The sequence below is a fragment of the Morus notabilis genome, unplaced genomic scaffold (genome assembly GCF_000414095.1).
Source record: "Morus notabilis unplaced genomic scaffold, ASM41409v2 Scaffold137, whole genome shotgun sequence".
In the NCBI taxonomy this organism is placed as follows: Eukaryota; Viridiplantae; Streptophyta; class Magnoliopsida; order Rosales; family Moraceae; genus Morus; species Morus notabilis.
In genome coordinates this window covers 54,055-78,218 of record NW_010358172.1, presented here as the reverse complement: position 1 = coordinate 78,218, position 24,164 = coordinate 54,055, and the positions used below count along the sequence as shown (strand labels likewise).

General features: G+C 35.6%; 3 protein-coding genes, 1 long non-coding RNA gene and 1 pseudogene across 4 annotated transcripts; all 5 read right to left on the bottom strand.

The window, feature by feature from the left end:
* Window positions 1–4,812: 4,812 nt before the first annotated feature.
* Window positions 4,813–8,987, bottom strand: LOC21407682 (annotated as a pseudogene).
* Window positions 8,988–11,584: 2,597 nt separating this feature from the next.
* Window positions 11,585–14,306, bottom strand: LOC21407681 (probable amidase At4g34880). Its single transcript, XM_010091996.2, has 5 exons — window positions 13,733–14,306; window positions 12,972–13,186; window positions 12,581–12,823; window positions 12,276–12,474; window positions 11,585–12,153 (listed from the first exon to the last, which is right to left on the bottom strand). Exons 1-5 carry the CDS (start codon window positions 14,267–14,269, stop codon window positions 11,755–11,757), a joined length of 1,593 nt encoding a protein of 530 aa, XP_010090298.1. The 5' UTR covers window positions 14,270–14,306; the 3' UTR covers window positions 11,585–11,754.
* A 169-nt stretch (window positions 14,307–14,475) lies between these two features.
* Window positions 14,476–17,392, bottom strand: LOC21407680 (probable amidase At4g34880). Its single transcript, XM_010091995.2, has 5 exons — window positions 16,741–17,392; window positions 15,919–16,133; window positions 15,525–15,767; window positions 15,197–15,395; window positions 14,476–15,092 (listed from the first exon to the last, which is right to left on the bottom strand). The coding sequence occupies exons 1-5, from the start codon at window positions 17,284–17,286 to the stop codon at window positions 14,727–14,729; spliced, it is 1,569 nt and encodes a 522-aa protein (XP_010090297.1). The 5' UTR covers window positions 17,287–17,392; the 3' UTR covers window positions 14,476–14,726.
* Window positions 17,393–18,551: 1,159 nt separating this feature from the next.
* LOC21407679 (protodermal factor 1) lies at window positions 18,552–20,476 on the bottom strand. The gene is made up of 3 exons (XM_010091994.2): window positions 20,204–20,476; window positions 19,240–19,726; window positions 18,552–19,021 (listed from the first exon to the last, which is right to left on the bottom strand). The coding sequence occupies exons 1-3, from the start codon at window positions 20,352–20,354 to the stop codon at window positions 18,667–18,669; spliced, it is 993 nt and encodes a 330-aa protein (XP_010090296.1). The 5' UTR covers window positions 20,355–20,476; the 3' UTR covers window positions 18,552–18,666.
* A 2,088-nt stretch (window positions 20,477–22,564) lies between these two features.
* Window positions 22,565–24,141, bottom strand: LOC21407678. The gene is made up of 2 exons (XR_002901639.1): window positions 23,862–24,141; window positions 22,565–22,941 (listed from the first exon to the last, which is right to left on the bottom strand). It is a non-coding gene; the product is annotated as an uncharacterized LOC21407678 (long non-coding RNA).
* Between the last annotated feature and the right edge of the window lie 23 nt (window positions 24,142–24,164).

Genomic DNA, 24,164 nt, shown 5'->3' with positions numbered 1-24,164 from the left:
AACTTTTCAGTTGTTAGATTTTTGAACAGTATAAAAATACTCTCGCCGTCCTCCAAAAAAACAAGACGAAAGACATACTAGATGTTCCCCGATTAGGGAGTCGAGATTCGGCCAACTGTAGAGTGCTTGAGAGATGAACAATCTGGCAGACACTCCTGGATATCGCTAAATCTGTTAAAGGAGAGACCAGATCCTGCAATATTTTGTCATATTTGGCAGGACCAAACCTTAGTCCTGCAAAGAGCTCCTCCTCATAACAAAGCTAGTGCTGGGTTCGCCACAAAGGCGCCGAAACCTTGCTCAAGGTTCACCGCAACCGCATTCAATACTTTCTTTCTTAAATTCTAGCTAGATTGGTTCGTCTCAAAGTGGTTGTGGATGAATCAGAAAGAAAAGATATCAGAGCGTGTAGGAGAGAAAATAAGTCAAATTCAAGGGAAACGATTGTGTAAATTGATTCTATTTGTTTGATTTTCTTCTTTTGTTTTGCTTTTATCAAGTAAAAGAAAAACAACTTATCAAGTGGTTGTGGACTTTTGAGAATTTGCTTCTCATTTTATTTTTTTGAACATTGAACCGCACCTAATTTGATAGGTTGTCTACGTATCCTTTGCGGAATCAGGTCAACGTAATCCATTCTTAGTGATTTTAAAGTTTATTTTCAATTGAAACTCTTATATCTCTCTTTGAATGATTTTGGAGATAATTTGATTCTATATATACATACATATATATATATATATATATATATATTTGTGAATTGGGATTTAGAGTATGTTGATAACATTTTGTATTGCATCTGTTGAATTATCAACGTTCCATTATGATAGATGAACTGTCCTCTTCTTTAATTTGAGCAACTTAAGCCCTGTTCATTTCGCTGATTCGAGTTTAGAATTTGAGTTTTTGTATAGTAAAAAGCTCTCACAAACAAAGTAAAAAGCTCTCATATAAAATCACATCTCAACTCGAATTCTAAACTCGAATCAGCAAAGTGAACGGGACTTTAATTAATTAACCATCTTGGCTTCTATGCATGCTTTGGGACGAGGCTTCATACCTTCTGTGATAATTGATGGCCTTCAGTTATACCATACGTTGTTAAACAAACAACAATGAAGTCTTCCCCTTTATTTGGGCTTACGTCATTGGTAAAGAAGGCCGAAGCCTCTACTTCTTTTGTTGGGCTTGTAATCAATGTCAGAGGCCCATTTAGATATAGCCTTAGGAAAATCAAGTTCCACGTTACACTCTTCGGAAGTTGAAATCCATTACTGTTTTATGAACGAGCACGAGAGTACGCAAATGAGTGACTATTTCTTTCTTTAGGATTTAGGAGGCCTTCATTGATTACGAACTGAAAGTAGTTAAAATTGCATGCATGGCCGATTGTGCAGATAAAAGAAATATGCTTTCTTTTATTCTACTTTCATGCCACGTTTGTAGTAGGCATTATTTTTCATTTGATATTAGGGTTCTATGACATTGCAACCCATTTTGTGAGATTCGATGAACTTGCGATCTCATGATTTTTTTTATTTGAATTTGAGATTTTAAAAAAATATATTTAATCACCATATAGTTTTATGAGATAATGGGTTTATCTTTTTTAACTAAGGGACCATAAAAGAGCTCAATTTGTGCACTTTAAATGTGTAGATATATAATATTCCGAATTTCTTTTAAAATTTATCCTTTATCCCTTATCCCCTTTTTAATTTTGAATTTCATCATATCCAAACCGATTGATTTGATTGTATGATATATATCTTTTTTTTTGCTAACAATTTGATTTCAAAAGGAACTTAGATTTTCCTCATCCTCATCCTTTCTACACGTTTTCCTTTTTTTTTAACATATATATATATATATATATATATATATATTTGTGAAGATATTGGGAAAGAGATGCAAGTGACGGTTGCTTATGCACATAATTTTTCATATGCTGATTTTTAAAGTGTAATTCGTATGAGTTTTTCACTCGAATTACACTCAAAACAATTGTAACAAATAATTTGAGAAACTTTTAATCCTTGATTTTTTTGAAATCACATTTAACTTATATTGATCTCTAAAAAGAAATCAAAGTCTTAGTGATAATCATAGGATCGTGATAAGAACGAGAAACCACACACCATGAGTGCATTAGGAATTTATTAAGAGTGTTACAAATAAGAAATCTCACACCATAAGGTGTATATAAGATTTACCTGCGTAGAGAGTGTCAAGGAGTAAATCACAATCTCACACTTTAAAATGTATATAAAACTTAATTTAAATGTATTGCATCTGTTTAATAACACCAAAAACTAAACTGTTAGTACAAAAAAAATCAAAAAATCAAAAAATGTATTTACTTTATTATTTTGAAATATCATTTTTTTGAGGATGTATATTTTTCTTTCTCTCACTTCTTTGCACACATACCTGTGCACCTTTTTTTCTTTCTTTCTTCTCACGTTTTCCCACACACCTGCACCTTTATATATATATATATATTTTTTTTTTCTTCTCTCACCTGCACAAAGTTTTTTTTTTATTTTTTATTTTATTTTTTTCTCACGTTTCCCCACACACCTGCACGGGCTCTAACATTTTTTTTTCTTTTCCTTCTTTCTTCTCACGTTTCTCCACACACGCTTTTTTGCCTTCTTTTGTTTTCTCTCACTTTTCTGCACACACTGCACAGTTTTTTTGATGAAAAACTCCCCCCTCTCGTTTCTTCCTCTGTATAAAAAAAAAATTCCGTAACAGTTTTAATTATTATTCCACGTTCTGTATAGAATTGATGAGTGAGTTTTACTCGCTCATTTAGTATCGTTTTACACTTAATATCTAGTTAGTTTTTGAGGTTTTTGTTAGTTTTTATGTGTGTTTTTGTTCTTTGTTTGAAGGTCAGGTGAAAGTCTATGATTTGAAAGGTTTTGGACAAATTTCGCTGAAATCTGACGAAATTAGTGCATTGGGGCAGAATGGGCAGCGCTTAGGCGCCCATTACAGCGCCGCAGTGCCCAGGGATTTTACATAACAGTGCCGCAGCGCCAGAAACTCAGCGCCGCGGCGCTACGACGCGAGAAATTACTCGTTTTGAAGGCCAATCGCGAGAAAACTTACCCATTTTGACCCTAATGCTCCGAAACATATAAATAGATGATTCTAGGGCAATTAGAGTGGAACTTTAGACTGTGGAATGACGGCTGGCTTTTGAGAGAGTATTCAAGAGAAGAAAAGGAGAATTGGGACGGAGAAGAAGAACGGCTCAAATCCGGAGACGGAGACGCTTCAATTCAACTCCAAACTAGTTCTTTTCTTTCCTTTCCAATGATTAAGACTTTGTTTAGGAATTTATTTTGTTTAGAGATGAACTAATTCCTTTTTTTAGGGCTACGATGTAGCCGGATTATGAATGTTCGAATTCTCAATCTTCTTTTTAAGTAATTGATGTTTAATCCATATATGTTGAGTATTTCAATTTATTCTTAATGCGTGTGATTGTTTGGCCAACTATTACATGATTTTGTATTTAATTTGAGACCGAGAGGTGATAATTAATTAAGCTCTTAATTGAAATACCATGAGTTGTTCATAGGATGAGATATCTATGATGCTTGTGCAGTTCTTTTGAATTTCTTGCACTTAATGATTTTCAACAGGTTTAGAAGTCTGACAGAGATGTAGATTTTGCTTGTTGGATTAATATTATTATTGCTTGAGAAAGAATAATAATTGCTTTAGAGAAATTGCTGTCAGTATAGGATTGAATGTTAATTTTCTTGAATTATGGGAATTTGAACATGATTAATTTGGTGAAATCGGAAACCCTAGAATCTTAATCTATTGAATTTTCATCCATTGTTTAGCACTGTTTAATTTATTTAATTGTTTTAGTTTTACTTTACTTAATTTTATAAACTCTCTTTTCAAGTATTCAAATAAAATTGGGGTTAATACAATTTCGGTAATTAGTAAACAACAATCCTCATGGGACGATAATCTTATTCACTATTATATTACTTGATTGCGATAACGTATACTTGCGTTACGATTTTTCACAACAATAATATGTTCTGCATCATCTCTTTTTTTTTTTATCACTACTTCACGTTTTGCACACAACACATTCTGCACTTTCTCTTTTCTTATCACTACTCCACGTTTTAAAACGTACATTTTTTTAATTCCCCTTCTTTCTTTTATTATTATTATTTTTTTGGCCAGCACAAAATTGAGTATGCACAAAGTTTTATTTTCTTCTCTCACTTTTTTAAGGCCCATTTGTGGTTCATCATCCAATGTATATATATTTTTTCCGCAAACATAATCAATAACTCATTATTTCACCTAAATCCTCATGGGACGATAATCTTATTCACTATTATATTACTTGATTGCGATAACGTATACTTGCGTTACGATTTTTCACAACAATAATATGTTCTGCATCATCTCTTTTTTTTTTTATCACTACTTCACGTTTTGCACACAACACATTCTGCACTTTCTCTTTTCTTATCACTACTCCACGTTTTAAAACGTACATTTTTTTAATTCCCCTTCTTTCTTTTATTATTATTATTTTTTTGGCCAGCACAAAATTGAGTATGCACAAAGTTTTATTTTCTTCTCTCACTTTTTTAAGGCCCATTTGTAGTTCATCATCCAATGTATATATATTTTTTCCGCAAACATAATCAATAACTCATTATTTCACCTATGCATAGTAATGGTACTCCACATAACTCAAAGCATTACACGACAACAATACTAGCTACAGGTTCTAGTAGTGAAACAACTTATACATGGAACTGGTCAATTCTTCTTAGGCTGCAAGCTCTTCAAGGAAGGAGGCTTTCTAATTTTCGTCGCTTGCTCGAACGCATATGCGATTTCAATGAGTTTAGGCTCATACCCTTTTAGTCCTCCAAAGAAAATGCCAAATGGCATCTTCTGAACGTAGCCTGCAGGGACAGTTATGCCCGGGAATCCCCCAATTGCCAGGATTTTATAAACACGTAGGTCTATCGTAGCTACTAATGCATCTAGCTTATACTTTATCATCAACTTCTTGAACCCATTTCTCGTCTGTCTTGCTAAGTTTGCTAAAGCCGCCTTCTCCTTTTTTCCAAATCCATTTGTCGCTTCGGCCGTTAAAAATAACTCTTGCCCGTACTCTTTGATTTCTTCCTGCATCCATATCCATGACAAAAATTATGTACTAAACTAGTATATCAAATATGGTATGCTTCAATGATCTTTTGAATCTGATTCGTATGAGGACTCACCACTTTTGAGTTTTTGTTGTTGAAGTCTATAACATCCGCCAAGGATCGTACTGGCGAAGTCACTAGCTCACTTAGGTACTTATTTAAGGCTATTTTGAACTCTGAAAGCAATGTAGTGGTTTCGCTTGAATCATTGTAGATTTCGTCGATGTTTCCAATTTCTAGATGATCTATCAAAATTGCACCCTCTTTCCTAATTGATTTGAAATATATAATAAAGATTACTATATACTGATTTTCAGTTAACAATTTCATCGAGGAACTTTAGGCAGAAGCTATTGATGCTAGTAGTGTGTCCCTAATTACCTTATTGTGTTGAAATGTTGCTCATAAGTTTTAGCCAAAAAAGTGGCAGCATCTTTTGAAAAAGCATTGAATTCGAAGTAGGGATGTCTTACAATCCCAATTCGTTTCCCTTAAGTCCATCGCGTCTGAGAAACTGTGCATAGCCACCTTTAGGAATGTACTTGGATGTCTCAATTGTTGCAATGTCATTCTTGTCAATGCCAACAATGACATCAAGAACGTAAGCGGCATCCGAGACTGTCCTACAAATTGGCCTGTAATTTCATCAAACAAACTATCATTAAAATTACAAGAACAACCAAAGAGTTAAATTGGCAGGATTAAATCTTAGCACTCCATATTATTTTACTTTAATTCTTAATCATCCTCAGAGTACTTGCTCTGAGTTTGGCCATTGTATGTACTGAAATATGATACTATCGTTGGCCCACTTCCATCAGTTACCGACTTGTCAAAGCAATATATACACTTAAACTCTGACAACTGGACAATGGGCTTCTGCTCATTAAACTTTTGGTGTGGATTGGTAACCAAGAGTAATTCGAAATTCGAATCAATGCCAAAATTCATCATAAATTACTCGTCTCCAAAAAGTACATTAGGGGTTGGCAAGGCTACAAAATGAAATTTTCTTGAAGAAAATTAATGAAGAATACTAGTGTAAAGGTACATACCCAACGGTGTCTTGTCTAGGAGAGATGGGAACAACCCCTGCACGACTAGTGAGACCAACTGTTGGTTTGATGCCTACTAACGAGTTAAAGCTTGATGGACATAAAATGGATCCATCAGTCTCAGTTCCTAGGGTTACTGTTGCAAAATTTGCAGCTGCTGATATTGCTGATCCACTACTCGATCCGCAAGTAGTTGTCGCTGAGTCATAAGGATTCTGCAAGCCATATATAACAAAATATGAAAACCTCCTTCAGTTGGTGGTATTAAACGAGTCAAGATCCTCCATCTCATTAAATTAAGAGAACGTTTAGTTTATGTATTCATAATCATGATTCAAAATCATTCTTGTTTTACGTGTGTTTTTTGTGAGAGAAAAACACTGTGGAGAATCATGAATCATGATTCAAAATCAGGAACTTGTGAGAGAAAAATACTGTAGAGAATCATGAATCATGATTCAGAATCAGGAATGAATATAGGAAACAAACGTCTCATAAGTTGGCGGTTGTTACATTATATGTTTTGTTTTTGTTTCTCAATTCCTATTAGTTTTTAGTTTTATTTCATTTTCTTTAAGTTATGGAGCCTAATTATTGCTTCGGAGATTTATCGTACGTAAAAGGTCACACGGATTGACCTTTGTGGTAAAATCACCGTAAGGGATGAAACCAAACTTATAAATTTAGTTGCCCTAATTTATATATATGAACAAGTTATTTGTGTGTTTTTCCCAATTACTAATTGGTATTGCCGTTCATCCGTTTTCCCGATGATCGCACCCGTTATTGCCCTTGTGAAGTAGTTTTGCAACACTTTTTTTGTCATGTTTCTTCTTCGCATCTTTTACAACCTTTAATGTCGCCTTATTCTTTCCCCAGTTATCTTTTCAAATTTTATCGTCCTTCTTAGGTTATTTTGTCATTTTCTTTTATATTTTTATACTGTTCATTTGAAGCTTTTATGCCGTTTCACGTTTTAACGTCGCTTTCATTTTTATTATCATTTCAAGGTTTTTCTTAAATCATCATTGTCATTCCAAGGTTGCTCTAAGTATCGCTTTGCAAATTGCAATAACGTTGTTCTTTTTTGGTTTGTCGTTTCATATTTTATCGTCGTTTTATGTGGTATATTGCTTTCACGTTTTAATACCGTTTTCGTATTTTAAGAAGTTCAAGTTGTTTTGTCGTTTTCAAATATTATTGTCAACTTATATTTATCTTGTCGTTTAAAATTATTCTTTGGATCATTTTGCTGTAACGTTGTCGTTTTCAGGTTGTTACTTCATTGTTATATTCTATTGTCGTTTTAAAGTTTTGTTGTCGTTTCTACATTATTCCTTGTATTTTTTTACAGTGCCGTACTTCCCTTTATAGTATTCGGTTGTTATGTCGTCATCATAATGGTCGGTAGCTCATTTTTGGCTTTTTATCTAGCTTATTATAAAAGTTTTTAATGTCAAGTACAATAGTAAATATTATATTTATTATCATATACAATATACAAGTTACAAGTACAAATGATAATATGTGTGTGTGTGTGTGTGTGTGTATATACATATATTTATCTGACTTGAATTACCAGTTAAACAACCAAAAGGTTGTTTCTTTATCCTAAAGACGATAAATTCGGTGCTAATAATCGTCACGTACAATTCGAGCTTGTACGTACAGTGTTTTTATGCCTACCTATATGTGTAAATTGTTGAAAAATAAATAAATAACATAAGATGAAACCAATCTATAAAAGAGATGATCATCACTACTTACCACCCCTTGGCCACCTCTGGCGCTCCAACCAGGAGGCGCCCCTCTGAAACCAGACCACTCGCTCAGGCTGGCCTTTCCTAGTATGATCGCCCCTGCTTTCTTCAGCTTCGCCACAACGCCGGCGTCCCGAGGCACGTCGGATCCCAGCAACGCGAACGAGCCTGCTGTGGTGTTCATCTTGTCTTTGGTGGCAATATTATCCTTCACCAGAACAGGAATTCCATGCAACCTAGAGAATGATATCGGAGCCTTAACCTTGCGCTCGTGGTCAGCCTTGTCGTCCAGATAAAGCGCGTCCGGGTTCACTTTTATGACCCCTTTCAGCACCGGATTCAGCCTGCGGATTCGTCCCAAGTAGAACTCGACCACTTGCCTGGACGTCAGTTTGTTTTGCAAAAAAAAAATATTTCTCTTTTCCCATATATTCTTTAGCACATGAGAATACACATACGGAAAATTACCATTTTATTAATATTCGATTTTTTTGTTACAAGTTTCTTAATTACTTAATTTTTGACCCCTAGTTCCATCCTAAAGTATGACACAATATTATTTTTATTGACCACAAATTAGTCCTATACAACATCCTTTCAAACAGATAAGATGGATGGTATATTGATATTGGCATTGGACAATTGTGAATAGACAAGTCAACTACCAGATATTTCCCTCCACTGTTATATCAAAGCGTGTTAAACGTGTGAACCATGTAAATGCATACTGGATATTTTTTTTTGGATGGTCATTTTATACCTGTGGAATTTGTTGGGCTGCGATGATGACAACTTCAAATGGGACCTAGCTAGTTGAATTATTATGTCCAAAAACGACACATCATATCCGCTACATGCTACTTTATTTCATAATTTTTTTTTTTTTTTTTAAAAAGAACAAAATTTAGGTGGTGTTAAGCTTTTTGAACAAATCATGCTCACCAACCACCACTTAGCTTCATGTTTGTGGTAGGTAAAGCCTAGGGAAAAATTTTTGCTATCTTTCTGAAATTAAATTAATAGGATAAGTTCTATGATTAGTTTTATTATAATAGATAGATATTAGTATACCAGTATGCGTCTAGTTTAAGTTTTTAAGAAAACTACCATTTATTCTAGTAAACTATAGACGCATTTTTAGATTTGAAGATAATTATTGATTATACCTCAAAAAAATAATTAGTGTTCTGAAACATGTGATATTGATACTGATTCTTGTATTCAAGCTCGATGTTATTAACATACTGAAAATATATAATCTCCATATAAGAGTTTGAAATACAAAATAAAAAATAAAATTAAATAGAAAATAAATTGGATCAATATAACATGAATATTTTCATCTTAATAAAATTACCCTTATATTATATATAACACTAATATTTTATATATTAATATAATTAATATAATATATAAAATATAATATAATATAATATAATTATTATTATACAATATAAGTCAACTACGAGATATTTCCCTCCACTGTTATATCAAAGCGTGTTAAACGTGTGAACCATGTAAATGCATACTGGATATTTTTTTTTGGATGGTCATTTTATACCTGTGGAATTTGTTGGGCTGCGATGATGACAACTTCAAATGGGACCTAGCTAGTTGAATTATTATGTCCAAAAACGACACATCATATCCGCTACATGCTACTTTATTTCATAATTTTTTTTTTTTTTTTTTTTAAAGAACAAAATTTAGGTGGTGTTAAGCTTTTTGAACAAATCATGCTCACCACCAACCACCACTTAGCTTCATGTTTGTGGTAGGTAAAGCCTAGGGGAAAATTTTTGCTATCTTTCTGAAATTAAATTAATAGGATAAGTTCTATGATTAGTTTTATTATAATAGATAGATATTAGTATACCAGTATGCGTCTAGTTTAAGTTTTTAAGAAAACTACCATTTATTCTAGTAAACTATAGACGCATTTTTAGATTTGAAGATAAAAATAATTAGTGTTCTGAAACATGTGATATTGATACTTATTCTTGTATTCAAGCTCGATGTTATTAACATACTGAAAATATATAATCTCCATATAAGAGTTTGAAATACAAAATCAAAAAAAAAAATTAAATAGAAAATAAATTGGATCAATATAGCATGCTTAGAAACATATTTTAAAGGGTGGTTGGGAAATTTAAAAGCTAAGTTTCCATCTCTTGTTGGCTAAGTGGTCAATAGATTAAACGTTGAAACTAATTAATTTTTGTACTGTAATTCCTTATTATAATTTATTTGTCTATTAGTTGGAGAAACCATAACACAAACATGTCGTCTCAACTTTTTGTTTTTACATAAAATATAGGAAACCAAAATGGATTTACATACCAGTTTTAGATTCAAGTATTTTCCTTATGAGAAATGCTTGGAGAAATCATCAATGTTAAAACCACAACAACAAAAAAATCGGCTCCATATTATGGAACCCACCTTCTATTTATATAGTGTTTAATGCCATGAATCCTCTTAGCATTGTTCCTTCATCTCGCTATATTAGTTGGAGAATATGCATCCTCATACAATACAAGGCTAGTTAATAATCCTTGTAGGAAAATGTTACCCTCTTCTATTTTATCGTTTTTTTATTCAACACAAAAAAAAAAAAACAAAAAAAACAAAAGAAGGAAATTACGACGTCCTCCATGGTATAATACATGTAATCTACCACAATTAGCTTTACATAATCATTGTCAATCAATATATCTTAACGACAAATTCACCTACCATTTAAGCCTTTTCTGACATACATGCTCAATAAAAAGGTACAATTGGGACCAGCAAAGCACTACAACGCGGTGACTAACCTTTAGGTCACGTTCACTTTGCTGATTTGAGTTTAAAATTTGAGTTAAGATGTGACTTTATATGAAAGTTTTTTACTATAGTAAAAAAGTTAGATGTGATTGTTTGTGAGAGCTTTTTACTGTAGAAAAACTCAAATTCTAAACTCGAATCAGCGAAATGAACGGAACCTTAGAGTCTGTTTGGTTCATAGATTAGAACCATGTGATTAGAATTATTTTCGATTTATGTGTATTTTTTGTGAAAAAAAATACTGTAACGAACCACGAATTATAATTCGAATAAGAGAACGAATTCCTCTACCAAACATCACCTTAATAAATAAATTTCAAACTGAACACGTGGCATAATTGTGAATGATGATTGCTTCATGTATATCTCTTTTACCGTCAGAGGCTCGATTCTCTGTGTGGTGATGTGCATCCACTTCTAAGAGAGCATAAAAAGATCTCCTTTCCGTTTCCGTTTCACCTGTAGTCTGAACAAATTCTCAAAATAACGTTAAATAAGAATGTGAAGACACCACTTAATTCTTTTTTTATTCACCAAAAAACTGAAGACTAAACTGCCTTAGCTTCATGCATGCTCGCGGAATATGCGACACCATTTTCTATTGAAAGTAGACACCATTATCTTTTTAAAAGCAAGTATGAAACCAGCACAAATTGCTATTTCATCATTTCCTTATTCACGTTGAAAAAGAAAAAAAAGTTGGATAGTGCAAAAAAGTTATTAGGTGGTCTATTGTCGCTTTAGGATTTGAAGTAGCCAAGTATGCTGGTCCCTTTTAACCATCCAACAAGATCAAGCGTAGGCTTAGTATTTTTAAATAGATCAAACCACATAAAATGTTCATTTGGTTGGATACACGTAAAAATATTTCATTACTTCACCAGGATGACACTAAATCAACTAAAAACTTCCAACACCACCTTTGTTACGATCTATCAATTCAAACAATTTAGGAAAAGATGGTCTCCTGATCATGGTGGCTTGTTCAAAGGCATAAGCAGCCTCAATTAGCTTTGGTTCTGTACCCTTCAACCCGCCAAAACAGAGACCAAATGGCATTCCGTTGTCGTCGTATCCTGCTGGGACAGTAATCCCAGGGTAGCCTCCAATTGCCAACACAGAAATAGCACCTGTACCTGGTGTCACCAGCGCATCCAGTTCATTTTCCACCATCAGTTTCTCAAACCCGGCTCGTGAAAGATTTTTCATCAACTCAGTTGCCTTCATTTCCTTTTCTCCGATCCCATTTGTCTTCTCTGATTGGATAAAAGTGTGTTGACCATATTCTTCAGTTTTCTCCTGCATTGGACAAACATGACACACAAGATTGTTGAATGTTTTCCTACATGTGTCAATAAACTCTATCAACGAGTACTAAACTTTCCAAGATAAAATTTGAGATTTGAGAATAAGATTGTTACCAAATCAGGGTGATTTTTGTTGAATGCAATAATGTCAGCAAGCGATCTCACTGGAGAAGCAACGAGTTCCTTTAAGTACTCATTTACAGAGAGCTTGAACTCGGCCAACATTGCAGTAAGTTCACCACTTCGACTTGGATTCAGCACTACATTTACGTTTTCTATTTCAAGATTGTCCACTATAGTTGCGCCCCTTTGTCTAAATTTTTAAAGAAATAAAAACCCAAATTATCAATCAGTGTGTGCTCAATTTAACTTCCTTTTCTACGGAAACAAGAAAGTCGAACTAAATCTTCCCGTGATACCTCAATGTGTTCAAATGACTTTCAAAAGCTTGTAAGACAGAGGACTTGTTTAAAAAATCTACAAATGGCTTCCGAACAACTCCGAGTCTCTTTCCTCTGAGCCCATCTAATTTGAGAAACTGTTTATAACCACCCAAAGGAATGAATTTAGCCGCTTCTTTTGTTGCTTCGTAGTCTTGTTTATCAAAGCCCACAATTGCATCGAGTACGTAAACCGCATCAGAAACTGTCCTGCTTATAGGCCTGATAATACATCATAAAGGAAGTGTTTCATTAAACCATTTTAAACGCATCAAACTATGCATGTTACTTTTGTAAATACACAATTCTACCACGTCAAGTGACATCATTACAACTACAAGCGCTATAATATCAGAATAGAAGTCCTAACCCAATGGTGTCATGGGGAGGCAAAACGGGAATGACCCCGGCACGGCTAGTGAGCCCAACTGTGGGCTTGACCCCGTCGACAGAGTTGTGGTCTGATGGGCAGAGTATGGAGCCATGAGTCTCGGACCCAAGTGATACCCTGACCATGTTTGCAGCTACTGAAATGGCTGATCCACTGCTTGAGCCACATGGATCTCCGGATGCTACATAAGGATTCTGTATTGGTTTTAACACATCGCAGAGTTCAATTTAGTTCACAACAAAGTGATAGTCTTCAACAACTAAGATTCCCCCAGACGGAAAATTAGTTGTACTATTTTCGATGCAGAGTTACTCTGTTGCCAGTAATTAGTTGTCCATTTCTTAACAAATGTTGTCCGACCCTGTTTCTGTTTATTGTTTAGAGTTCAAGTTTTATTATAATAAAAAATTTTCAGAAACAGTTATATTTAATTTTTAAAAAAAAATTCTCACATAAAATCATATATCAACTCGAATTAAAAACTCAAATCAGAGAACTAAACGGCATTTAGAGATTTAACAAGAACATGTAAATTACAAATATTTACCTAAAATTTTCAACCGAGTTTTTGTGTGTATCTTTTTTCAAGAAACAAACGTTGATGGAGTTAAGACTTTTTTAATTGCATAACTAAATCCTTTTTTGTTTTTTGTTTTTTGTTTTGCTCTCTTTTTTCTTGAATGATAAGTCAATAAACAACTAACAAAAAAAAAAATTTTAAATGACGGTGACAGACTGACCACGCCTTGTCCAGCTCTAGCGCACCAACCATTAGGAACGCGACCAATACCACGAAACGAGTACCACTCGGTGAGACTAGCTTTCCCCAAAATGACAGCCCCGGCGGCCCTAAGCTTCTCCACCACTCCGGCGTCCCGAGGCACCACCGATCCGAGCAGCGCGTACGATCCCGCCGTCGTATTCATCTTGTCTTTCGTCGCCATCGTGTCCTTTAACAGCACCGGAATTCCCTCCAGCTCTCCCCGCCGATCCGCTCTCGAGCTTCTTCTCCGGCGGTCGGCCTCCTCCGCCTGCTTCCGCGCGTCGGGATTGACCTCCACCACGCTGCGAAGTGCGGGATTTAGGGTTTCGATTTGGCGGAGGTAGAACTCCACCAGCTGTCTCGACGTTAGCCGATTCTCCGCGAAGGCTCTTTGGATCCCTTCGATTGTTGCTTCATGGAGACTGAATTCCTGGCCGTTGATTCTGTTGACTGTTGTGATCACGACCAGGATGAACTGAAGAGAGAGGAAAAAAGCTCCATTCTTGATTGCCATGGCAATCGAAAGCGAATGACCAACTTCAATCTACTCCAACAGGCAAGCTAATACTATATATTGTTTTCATTATTATTTAAACTTTTTTCTTTTGTTTACTAGTATCAAGTATCAATTTTTTATTAGAGGAAATGCTTATCTTACACGTTCAATTCAAATTTGATATAATGGTTAACAAAATCTCATCTTAGGAAGTTTACAATTGGATTTCAGCCGGAAAAAAAAAAATCACAATTGGATAAATTTTCAAAGCAGCTGACGTGCGTCTCAAAATTTGTTTTTTATTGCTAGATCTTTGTATTATTTAATTTCTGGAGGCCTTAAATGACTATTTTAGTGATTTTCAGCAACAAAGACACCAATTCGATAAAGTGTTAAACTACAATGTAGAAAATGGTAGTTCACCCTCAGCAAACATTAATAATCCATTCTCACGTCGTTTTTCAGGAATTATTCCTCAATATCCCACTTTCAAGACCGGTGGAGCTCTTCGCACCTTGGTAGATTGTTCAAAAGCAAAAGCAATCTCAATCAACTTGGGCTCAGCACCCTTTAATCCTCCGAAACAGATACCAAAGGGCATTCCATCGCTTTCATAACCAGCGGGCACAGTAATTGCTGGGTAACCTCCAATTGCCAGCACTGTCGAAGCACCCCATCCCAGTGTCACCATTGCATCTAACTCATTTTCCTTCATTAGTTTCTCGAATCCGTCTTCTGACAATTTCTTCATCAACTCCACTGCCTTCAACACGTCTTCTCCAATGCCACTCGTCGTCTCCGATATAAGAAACTCGTCTTGCCCATATTCCTTAATCATTTCCTGATTTTCATTTCAAAACAGTTGAAAATAAACGGTTTAAAAAGAGTATCTTGTTGCTTTTTTCTTTTTTCATACAATTGTGAGAGTCATGGATGTGTGCTTACCAAATCAGGGTTGTTCGAGTTGAAGGCAATGATGTCTGCAAGAGACCTCACAGGCGATTTTGTTAGCTCCTTGAGATATTCCTTTATGTTGACTTTAAACTCACTTAATAGTGCGACTGCTTCTCCACTCTGATAAGGATCCAGAATGATATCAATGTTTTCTATCTCCAACTTATCGATTATGGTTGCACCTTTTTGCCTTGAATTTACAGATCACATGATCCAAAAGTACAAGAACTTAATTCAGTAACTAACCAGGCCTAGTTTTTTGAAAGTAACAAGGAAAACATGTTCTACATCAACTAAAAGATGGCCAGCCATCTCTTACCTTAATGTGTCAAGATGATGCTCAAAGGATGAAATAGCAGAGGATTTATTATAAGAATCTAAAAATGGATTCCTTACAACTCCAAGTCTCTTCCCTTTTAGCCCATCTTTGTTTAAAAACTGTTTGTAACCACCTCCAGGAATGAACTTTGCCGCCGATTTTGTTGCTTCATGGTCTCTTGGATCATAACCCACAATTGCATCAAGCACATGAACTGCATCTGAAACTGTCCTGCATATGGGCCTGCATATATGCCCAAAACTATACTAAATAAGCTCGGCTGGCTTGTTTGCCAAGTAACCAAACAGGCCTTTTTTTATGTTCTGTACTTGAGACAAATGTTATTCGTTTTCAGTTTATGACTAGCAGCATAGAATTGGCTGAGTACATGTACCCGATTGTGTCCTGACGAGGGGAGATTGGGACAACGCCAGCGCGGCTGGTGAGGCCAACGGTGGGTTTGATTCCGACGACGGAGTTGTGATTGGCTGGGCAGATGATGGAGGCATCAGTTTCAGTTCCCACAGACACTGCCACCATGTTTGCTGCAACTGATATGGCGGACCCACTACTTGATCCACATGGGTCCCCCGACTCAACATAAGGGTTCTACATAACATTTTCCATGTAATCACGTTAGCCTAATCAGAATCCTCAGTTTGTTAAATAACCAAAATTTTGAAGTACCAATCCTTTTCTTCCAATAACGTTATCAGTTATAACTCAATGTTAAACCTATCTGATGGACTCCCACTTGGTTGTTTTTTTTTTCCCCAGTTCATTTAATTCAACAATATCCATAAACCAGTCTCTCTCTCATGGAATATTTCAATCAATTTTAGTATCAATATCTTTTTTTTTCCGAGCATTATAACAAATAGGTAGTTTTGTTTTTCAAATTAATCATTGTATCTTAATCATATAGACATACTATAAATAATAAACGACACAATACAGATATTAAAGCAAAAAAGTGGCCCTCCACATTTTTGAATAGGTAACATCATTTACATAATTATATCGGTTCCTGAGTTTCATAATTACATCAGTTGACACACATTGATTTTATTTTTATTTTTATTTTATTTTATTTTATTTAAAGACTCAAAGACATGCACTCTTAAAGAATCAAAATATATATCTCCATCGAGTTATGAATATAGACGGTTTATCAACATGTTTAACATGTCGAGAGAGAGAGAGAGAGAAAACGAACCACGGCCTGTCCCCCTCTGGCACACCAACCATTGGGAATGAGCGGAGAGCGAATACCGTACCACTCGGTAAGACTAGCCTTCCCCAATATCACAGCCCCTGCGCTTCTCAACCTCTCCACCACCGTCGCATCCCTCGCCACCTCCGATCCCAGCAGTGCGTACGACCCCGCCGTCGTGTTCATCTTGTCCTTCGTCGCTATGCTTTCCTTAATCAACACCGGCACGCCGTGAAGCTCTCCCAACGACGACCCACGGCCACAATTTGCCTCATCCCTCCTCTCTCTGTCCGCTATCTCCGCCTGATCTCGCGCGTCTGGGTTGATTTCCAGTACGCCGCGAAGCAGGGGATTCAGGCTCTCGATCCGGTCAATGTAGAAGTCGACCAGCTGCCGCGAAGTCAGCCGGCCGTCGGCGAAGGCGCGTTGAATGTCGGCGACTGTGGCCTCGATGATTGAGAACTCTGATCCGTTGATCGTGCTGATCAAGCCTAAAAGTACTAAGATCAACGGTAAGGAGGGAGGGGATTTTATGCCATTGACTATCATTTTCTTGCCTAGTCTTGATTCTTGAACTGCGTACCTAAAGCTCCTCAAGCTTCATTCTTTGAACCGTTTTGTAAGTTCAACTAGTGAACTGACAAGTGTTATAAAAATGAATATAGAGACCGACACAATAAAACGACAACAAAAGTCAAGAACCGCTGCGTGAGATTTTTTTTTTTTTTTAGGGGGAATTAAAAGCTTTTAATACGAAAGTCAAGAACGAGCGAAAACGACAAGAAACCAATAAAACGACAGTACGAACGACAACAGTGTATACCGAACCGGTAACGACAATAACCTATAAAGTATGAAGAACATCGAAATTAAAAACGAGAAGAACAGTAAGAATCCAAGTTAAAGAATCCCAAAATCACGGGAATTCAACATCAACGTATAAGCCTGATTAAAATGAAGGCTTTCCTAGACTCCCAACAAATCAACTTGAGAGTCTGATTATGGAAGGTATTAGAGAATATCAAGCTACAGGCCATGTTTAGAATTAATTCCGTTTTTTTTTTTTTACGTTTTTTGAAAAAAAAAAATGAAAATATTTTTAAAACGGCGTTTAACGCAATAAAGATAAAAAACGGAAATGAAAATGATTTTTTTGTTTAGTGTAAAATGAGAGAGAAATGAAAAATGACTTTTAATCGTTTTTTATTTTTTATTTTCGTTTTCTCCTCTCTCGAGCAGAGACAGAGAAAGAGAGACATTAGTAGATTTTTTTACACTGAAAATAATCTCTTGATAAAACTACCAAACGCATTTTCAAAAATAATTTCTGTCTGAGATTGAAAACATTTTCATATAAAAAATAAAATTATTTTAGAATGAGTTCCAAACGCGCCCATTAATTTTCTCTGCCCATCCACTTCTTCTGTAATGGGCAGTACTGTTCATGTGATATTTGCATGCTTCGGACTTTTCTCATATCAGATTATATGACGCGTTCTAGCTGACGCCACTGTTGGCAATGTAGGCAGCTGCGTTTGTCAATTCACACGTTCTTCATGAATTTCTGTGGTTCAATTTAAAAAGGTGAAATAAGGTATTTCATCTTCTAAGCATGATCAAAGAAAATAAACTAAAATGATGTTTGTCAAGATTTATGTGGTGAAACAGAAACGAATCAGAATGATGAGTAGAAATTGGTTTAGTAGTCCGTCAAGGTGTAACTTACTGGATAGTGGATGTAACGATTTCTACTTAGTTCTTGCATATCGAATTTCGTTGTAACAATTTAGACGAGTATTAAAACGCATTGAATATTGCATAAATCAAACTCTAGGTAATCTTATTCTCGAAGGTGAACTGCTACTCATGACATATATGTCGCCATACAACAATTTCAAAAAAAACATATAGATCACTGAATTAAAAATATTAATCCTTGCATGGGGTGAATCTGCAGCTGATATTCCCATAGCCAGAATTAGCCCTCTTAAACCGCAAGGCGGTAAGAAGAACACTTCGAGGCGAGCCCATCAATGCCCAGTTGGTATGTTGGATGACGCCAATTGTATGGTAAGGAAATTGGAGGCTGTTGTAGGAGTTCAGAAATGAAGTGATGGATTCCCTCAGGAGAGTCCTGTAAGAGTCTCCTCTCCCCTGTAGCCCTTGCCACAATGTCATGTCTGTTCCATATCGCCTTGCTGCAAATGGTCCAAAAATTGTCGCTACCTTTGTATCCGGGTTTACCGCCCTCCAGTAGCATTTATATTCCGGCGTTGTCCAATTGCTGCCAAAAAATAACGTAACAAAGTTAGGGAATATGTACTTGCGATATCACATGGCAAATGTGAAACTAAATAAGTTTTGAATATAGTCATGTAAACATTGATTGCTAGTATTGCATTACAAAATTTAGACTATATTTTGTATGGTCATTGGACAGTATACTGCAAATTACACATTTTCATTGAGTGAGGCCAATAAGAGCAAGTGATTATAGCTTACTCATGAGAACATGCCGTGGCTTCCAAGAAAGGCACTGGAGGCATTGGAGGCAGAGGAGGCAACGGCGGCAAGTGGGGGAGAGGCGGCCCGAAAGCCGGTGGAGAAGGGTTTGTGGGAGTTACAGGTGCAGGTGTCACCGGTGCATACACAGGAGGTGGATTTGCGGGTGTTACTGGAGCCGGGGCGGGGTTATAGGACCTTGGGCAATTTGACATTGGCTGAGAAGGCTGAGCAAGCAATGAGTTCGCTACATACATCTCCATGTCAAACATCCTAAACATTAGTCTAAGTTGCTGTGCTGGTCCCGCAGCCGCGGTGCAGCCCGATTGAGAGTCCTGGCCAGTGCTTGAAACCTGTGCATAACAGCCACTGAGATCTGGGGCTCCATCAAACTTCACTGCATAGTTGCCAAACCAATTTGTGGTCTCTTCCCTTGACATTGTGACTTGTCCATTACTATCTGTACAGACCACTTTGATTTTTACTCCTGCAAAAAAAAAAGGCTTTTTTTCTTTTAGATTTAGGAGAGACAATTTATAATGTGTCGAGCACATTAAATTTGTTCCCAAAAGGGCCTGACCTGACCACCTAACACTAAACAAAAAAAGATTCATTAATCATCAATAGACATCTTGGTTGAAGGCCATTAAACAAACAAAATCCTTGAATTAATTTTGACACTTTATAATAACTCCTTAGCTAACAAATCAAGAAACGGCATACTTTGAAAACGAAATGCTTATTATCTATTACTCTTTCCTTTTTTTTTTTCTTTCCTTTTTCTCCTCCTTAATATGAATTATATGTCTTGAAGAGGCCTCAAAGTAACATTTTCAATTGCCACTTGATCTTGCCCTGGGAACTAAATGCTAAATGCATAATATGAATTCTACATCAATACGCAAAAAGAGTTTTTTGAAAAAAAAAAACAAAAAATTTAAGGAAAAGAAAAGTAATAACTCACCGTAAACCGGGTAATCAAACAAGGACCTTTGGCCATCTTTGCATTGGTCACAGAAGACAGTTCCGGTGACCATTGCATCTCCCTGACTTCCATCAATGGCTGCACCAAAAATGAGAAAACAAACAAACAAGAGCTTCTCTAACCAACCCATATGTGAAAAAGATGAGACAATATTGGCTAGAACACCAATGAGAAAGAGAGTAAAATGATAAAGTGAAGAGATTGGTGTGATCAGATCAGATCATAGAAATGTGACCAAACCATAAAAAGTTCGAAGTAAATAAAGGGTTTCATAGTGAGAGATGGTTGCATTGAACGCTCAACTGCCTATATTTATGAGGTATAGAAAAAGATGCACATGTTTAGACTAAAGGGTGAAACAGTACGGAGTTGCATTTAAGAGAGGTAAGGGTCGAGCGTTCTTAGTTAGATTTTTAGTTACATTATGTATCATATCACGGGACATAAAGATGCACCATTTTTCTAAAACCTGTCTCACATAAAAGAGTTCATCACTTCAAACGCCGATTTTGTTGTATCAAGTTTAGCATGTTATCTCTCATGGGTGTGACTGTTAGTAAAAGGAATAATACCATTGTAGAACAAATTAAGAGGAATAAAAATGTTTGCAGGGTGTTTTCTCTTTTCCGTTTTCGAATCTTCTTGAATTATTGCTAGAAGGATTAAAGATTGATTTTTATTTATTAAAATACTAGAAATTTTGAAGAATTTGCCATAACATGACGATCTTAATTGTAAGTAGAGTGTCGTTCACTGTTCAGGCCGTCTTTGGCACTGAATAGTCATTTTCTGAGCCATGCTCAACTATTAACCTGTTAGCTAGTTGTCTAACACTGGTAGGTTTTTTTCTGCGATAAATTCGCAAAACAAATGGCCTCACAAATAAATAAATAGGATTGATTTTTAATTAATCACACATTTACATGATATTCCTTCGATGGACTAAAATTAAAATACGATACCAATAGGTATTATAGCCCGTCAAACATTCTCTAAAGAATTTATAGATTAGGAAGATCATGCTATAAAGTGGCCTAAACAATATTACTACGTTGATGGAGAGGGGTGAGTTTTTCTTGCATTTTGACCGTCAAAAGATCACAAGATGATTCATAGAGCAACGGAGCAAGCTAACAACTAAAGAAGACGTTAAATGAAACAATTGATCCTTCCATTGCGAGTTAATTAAGAAAAATGGACGCAACTTTGATTCTTAGATATTCATTAAAATTCGTTAAGTTTGTTTTCCTTTTGTTTTAAAATATGATTTTGGTGTAATCTAACGTTAGACTCATAACAACAAATTACGGGTAGGATTTATGGATTAAGACTTTTTGTCTTATCCTATCTCAAGTCTCCTATTGACTAAGTACAGTTCAAACAAGAATGATTGCATTGCTGGCCGTGTTTGAGAAAGAATTTGGTCCATTGAAAGTGATCAAGAGGAAATGAAATCATTCCTCTTTTCACCGAAAAGATGAACAGAAATTGAAAACATTTTGGAGGAATGAAAGGTTCAAGAAGCCAAAAGTAGCATTCTTTAAGTACGAAAAGAGTGGATAAAGATGTTACATTACATATTATGTATAATAAGCAAGACAATATTTACTCAATATGAGAAAACCAACTCGCCCAAAACAAATAGTTGGTCACTCAGGAGCATCTCTGCTCTAATATATATATATATGAGTTTATTTTCTTTTATACAATATGAGATTGAACCTGCAACTTTCTTTCACATTTAAACATCCCAGTGCCACTAAACCAAACGGTTTTAAGCAAAACATGGGTTCATTTTCATCCAACAAAAGGATATATACTTATATATATAAAGGTTATTAAAACATAGAAAATTCTCCCAAAAAAAAAAAAAAAAAAAAAAAAAAAAAAAAAAAAAAAACCAATTAGACGTAGCCACGTTTTTCTGACTTGTGAATTGTGATTGTAGAAACGTTAGAGAAATATATACCTTTTCCATTTCTGAAAACATTACTAACCTCCTTTCATTTTACCAATTTAAATTTATAATTTAAGTTTTATTATAATAATTTTTTTTTTAAAAACAATCACATCTAATTTTTTTATTACAATAAAAAATTTTCATATAAAATCACATCTTAAATCAACATTTTAAATCAACGAACTAAACGGGTCGGGTCGTGAAAATTTCTCTTGTTTAGAATGCAACAAAAAAGCCTACAAAAGACACGTTTCTAGGTCCTTAAAACGCGACAGCTGACAACTACTAACGAGTATATCAATAAGCAAGCAAAGGCAGTCTAAATCTTGCAAGAGAATTAGCAGAACTCCGTAGAAATCAAACAACAACGCAGACGCATCTCCAAATTATTCCGTTGCATATATACAGACACCAAAACATGCGCTCATGTGCTCAACTTTGTAAACCAGAAATTTAATAATGAAAAAAAAATAATTATTCAAGGAATAAATATTTCAATTCCACAAACTCTAAAGCAAAGCAATCACGGGCAAAACTCCTATAACTCATTAAACAACCTACCAAAATTGTTAAATAAAAGTTCAATTGTATAATCAGTCACGGCCAAAATATTAAGATAACAAACAAATAGAGTCTCAGCTCAGGATTCAACAGCTCCAATAACTTGAATCGTTCCCCTTTCTTTTCGTGATTTTTAGTCAACTATAGTCTTCAGTTCTCCTCAGCAGGTCCGCCCTCATCTTTCTCAGGCTCAGCACTGCACCAAAAGAAAGTAAAAATTAGTTGATGATGATCCAGTAATCCCATAGAAAGAAACTATTAGAGAAAATAACCTAACAGTAAGACATCTAATAATAAGCTACAACAGAATCCACTGTTTGGTGGTACTTAAACTTAATTCCTGGGAACACATATTCCCAATCAATCTTCCTGATTCCTAAACTGTTTTGTGAATTATCTGTTCGAAAATCAAACGGATTGTCAACTCTGAGAATTCCTTCTAATCTGAATACAAGATCACCCACATGCTCTCCTTTTACAGCAGAGATGGAAAGAAGAGGAAAAAAAAAAAGTTGGATTCATAAAATCTAAGCAAGCATTCTCACTTCTCAGCTAACGAATAAGATGAATTTCTCTAGAAAGTACCAAGAAAATAAGAGATAGTCATAGCACAAAGAAAAAGGTCCACAAATTATGCAAACCACTAATATCTCCAATAACAAATAACTCTAAACGAGTACCACATCCGAGCCTTTTTGTCCCCCAAAATAAAACGGTACAAGAAACTTGTCATAACTATCTTCAATTGAAACGAGCAACTCAAGCGTTTGACACACGCACAAATTGTAACATACATACGAACAAGTAAGAACAAAGTTTGTTTTTTTTTTCCCAAAAACTAAAAAAGCAAGAAATTGTCTAGCAGGAACAAAACAACGTATAGACAAACAAAGAGTCACTTATCAACCACTAAATCTGTTATTATCATATAGTTATTAGACTGAAACATAATTCTAACAACAATACAAGTTCTCAGCAACGTAGCTTATTATCAAACAATTATGAATTATCAACCGTTAAATAACAAGAAAAAGCATCAACCTTTTGAAACAAAATCCAATAAAGCAGTGAACTTTAACATGTTTTTAACATATCTGAAGGAACAAAAGTACAAACCTGTGGGAAGAAGCATCATCTTCCGTGGTGTCAGGCTTCCTCCAACTCATCTCAGTGTGGTCACTAGAACGCCCATTCCCAATCCCAAAACTCCTGTTCCCAAACGAAGATCCACCCTCTGCTTTCTCGCCCACCTCCTTAATCTTCATCGAATCGAGCTGCTCATCGATCTTTTTCCAGTCCTGTCCCTTCTCAGCCAGAACCTCCTCTCTCGGCCTCGCCTCTCCGAACGGGTTCGAGCCCTTCGGCTTCGCCGTAGAAGCCGCCGGCCCCGAACCCGGCGAGGGTACGATACTAAACGGC

Excerpts from the sequence above, each read along its gene's own strand:
- LOC21407679 (XM_010091994.2), bottom strand. The coding sequence starts at position 20,354 with ATGGGTTGGTTAGAGAAGCTCTTGTTTGTTTGTTTTCTCATTTTTGGT. Across the intron at positions 19,727-20,203 it reads GTTTGATTACCCGGTTTACG|GAGTAAAAATCAAAGTGGTC; the intron begins GTGAGTTATTAC and ends TTTTTTTTGCAG. Across the intron at positions 19,022-19,239 it reads GCCACGGCATGTTCTCATGA|CAATTGGACAACGCCGGAAT; the intron begins GTAAGCTATAAT and ends ATTTTTTGGCAG.
- LOC21407681 (XM_010091996.2), bottom strand. The coding sequence starts at position 14,269 with ATGGCAATCAAGAATGGAGCTTTTTTCCTCTCTCTTCAGTTCATCCTG. Across the intron at positions 12,475-12,580 it reads AGTCATTTGAACACATTGAG|ACAAAGGGGCGCAACTATAG; the intron begins GTATCACGGGAA and ends TTAAAAATTTAG. Across the intron at positions 12,154-12,275 it reads ACAAAAATCACCCTGATTTG|GAGAAAACTGAAGAATATGG; the intron begins GTAACAATCTTA and ends TGTCCAATGCAG.
- LOC21407680 (XM_010091995.2), bottom strand. The coding sequence starts at position 17,286 with ATGATAGTCAATGGCATAAAATCCCCTCCCTCCTTACCGTTGATCTTA. Across the intron at positions 16,134-16,740 it reads CCAGAGGGGGACAGGCCGTG|AACCCTTATGTTGAGTCGGG; the intron begins GTTCGTTTTCTC and ends AATGTTATGTAG. Across the intron at positions 15,396-15,524 it reads CATCATCTTGACACATTAAG|GCAAAAAGGTGCAACCATAA; the intron begins GTAAGAGATGGC and ends TGTAAATTCAAG.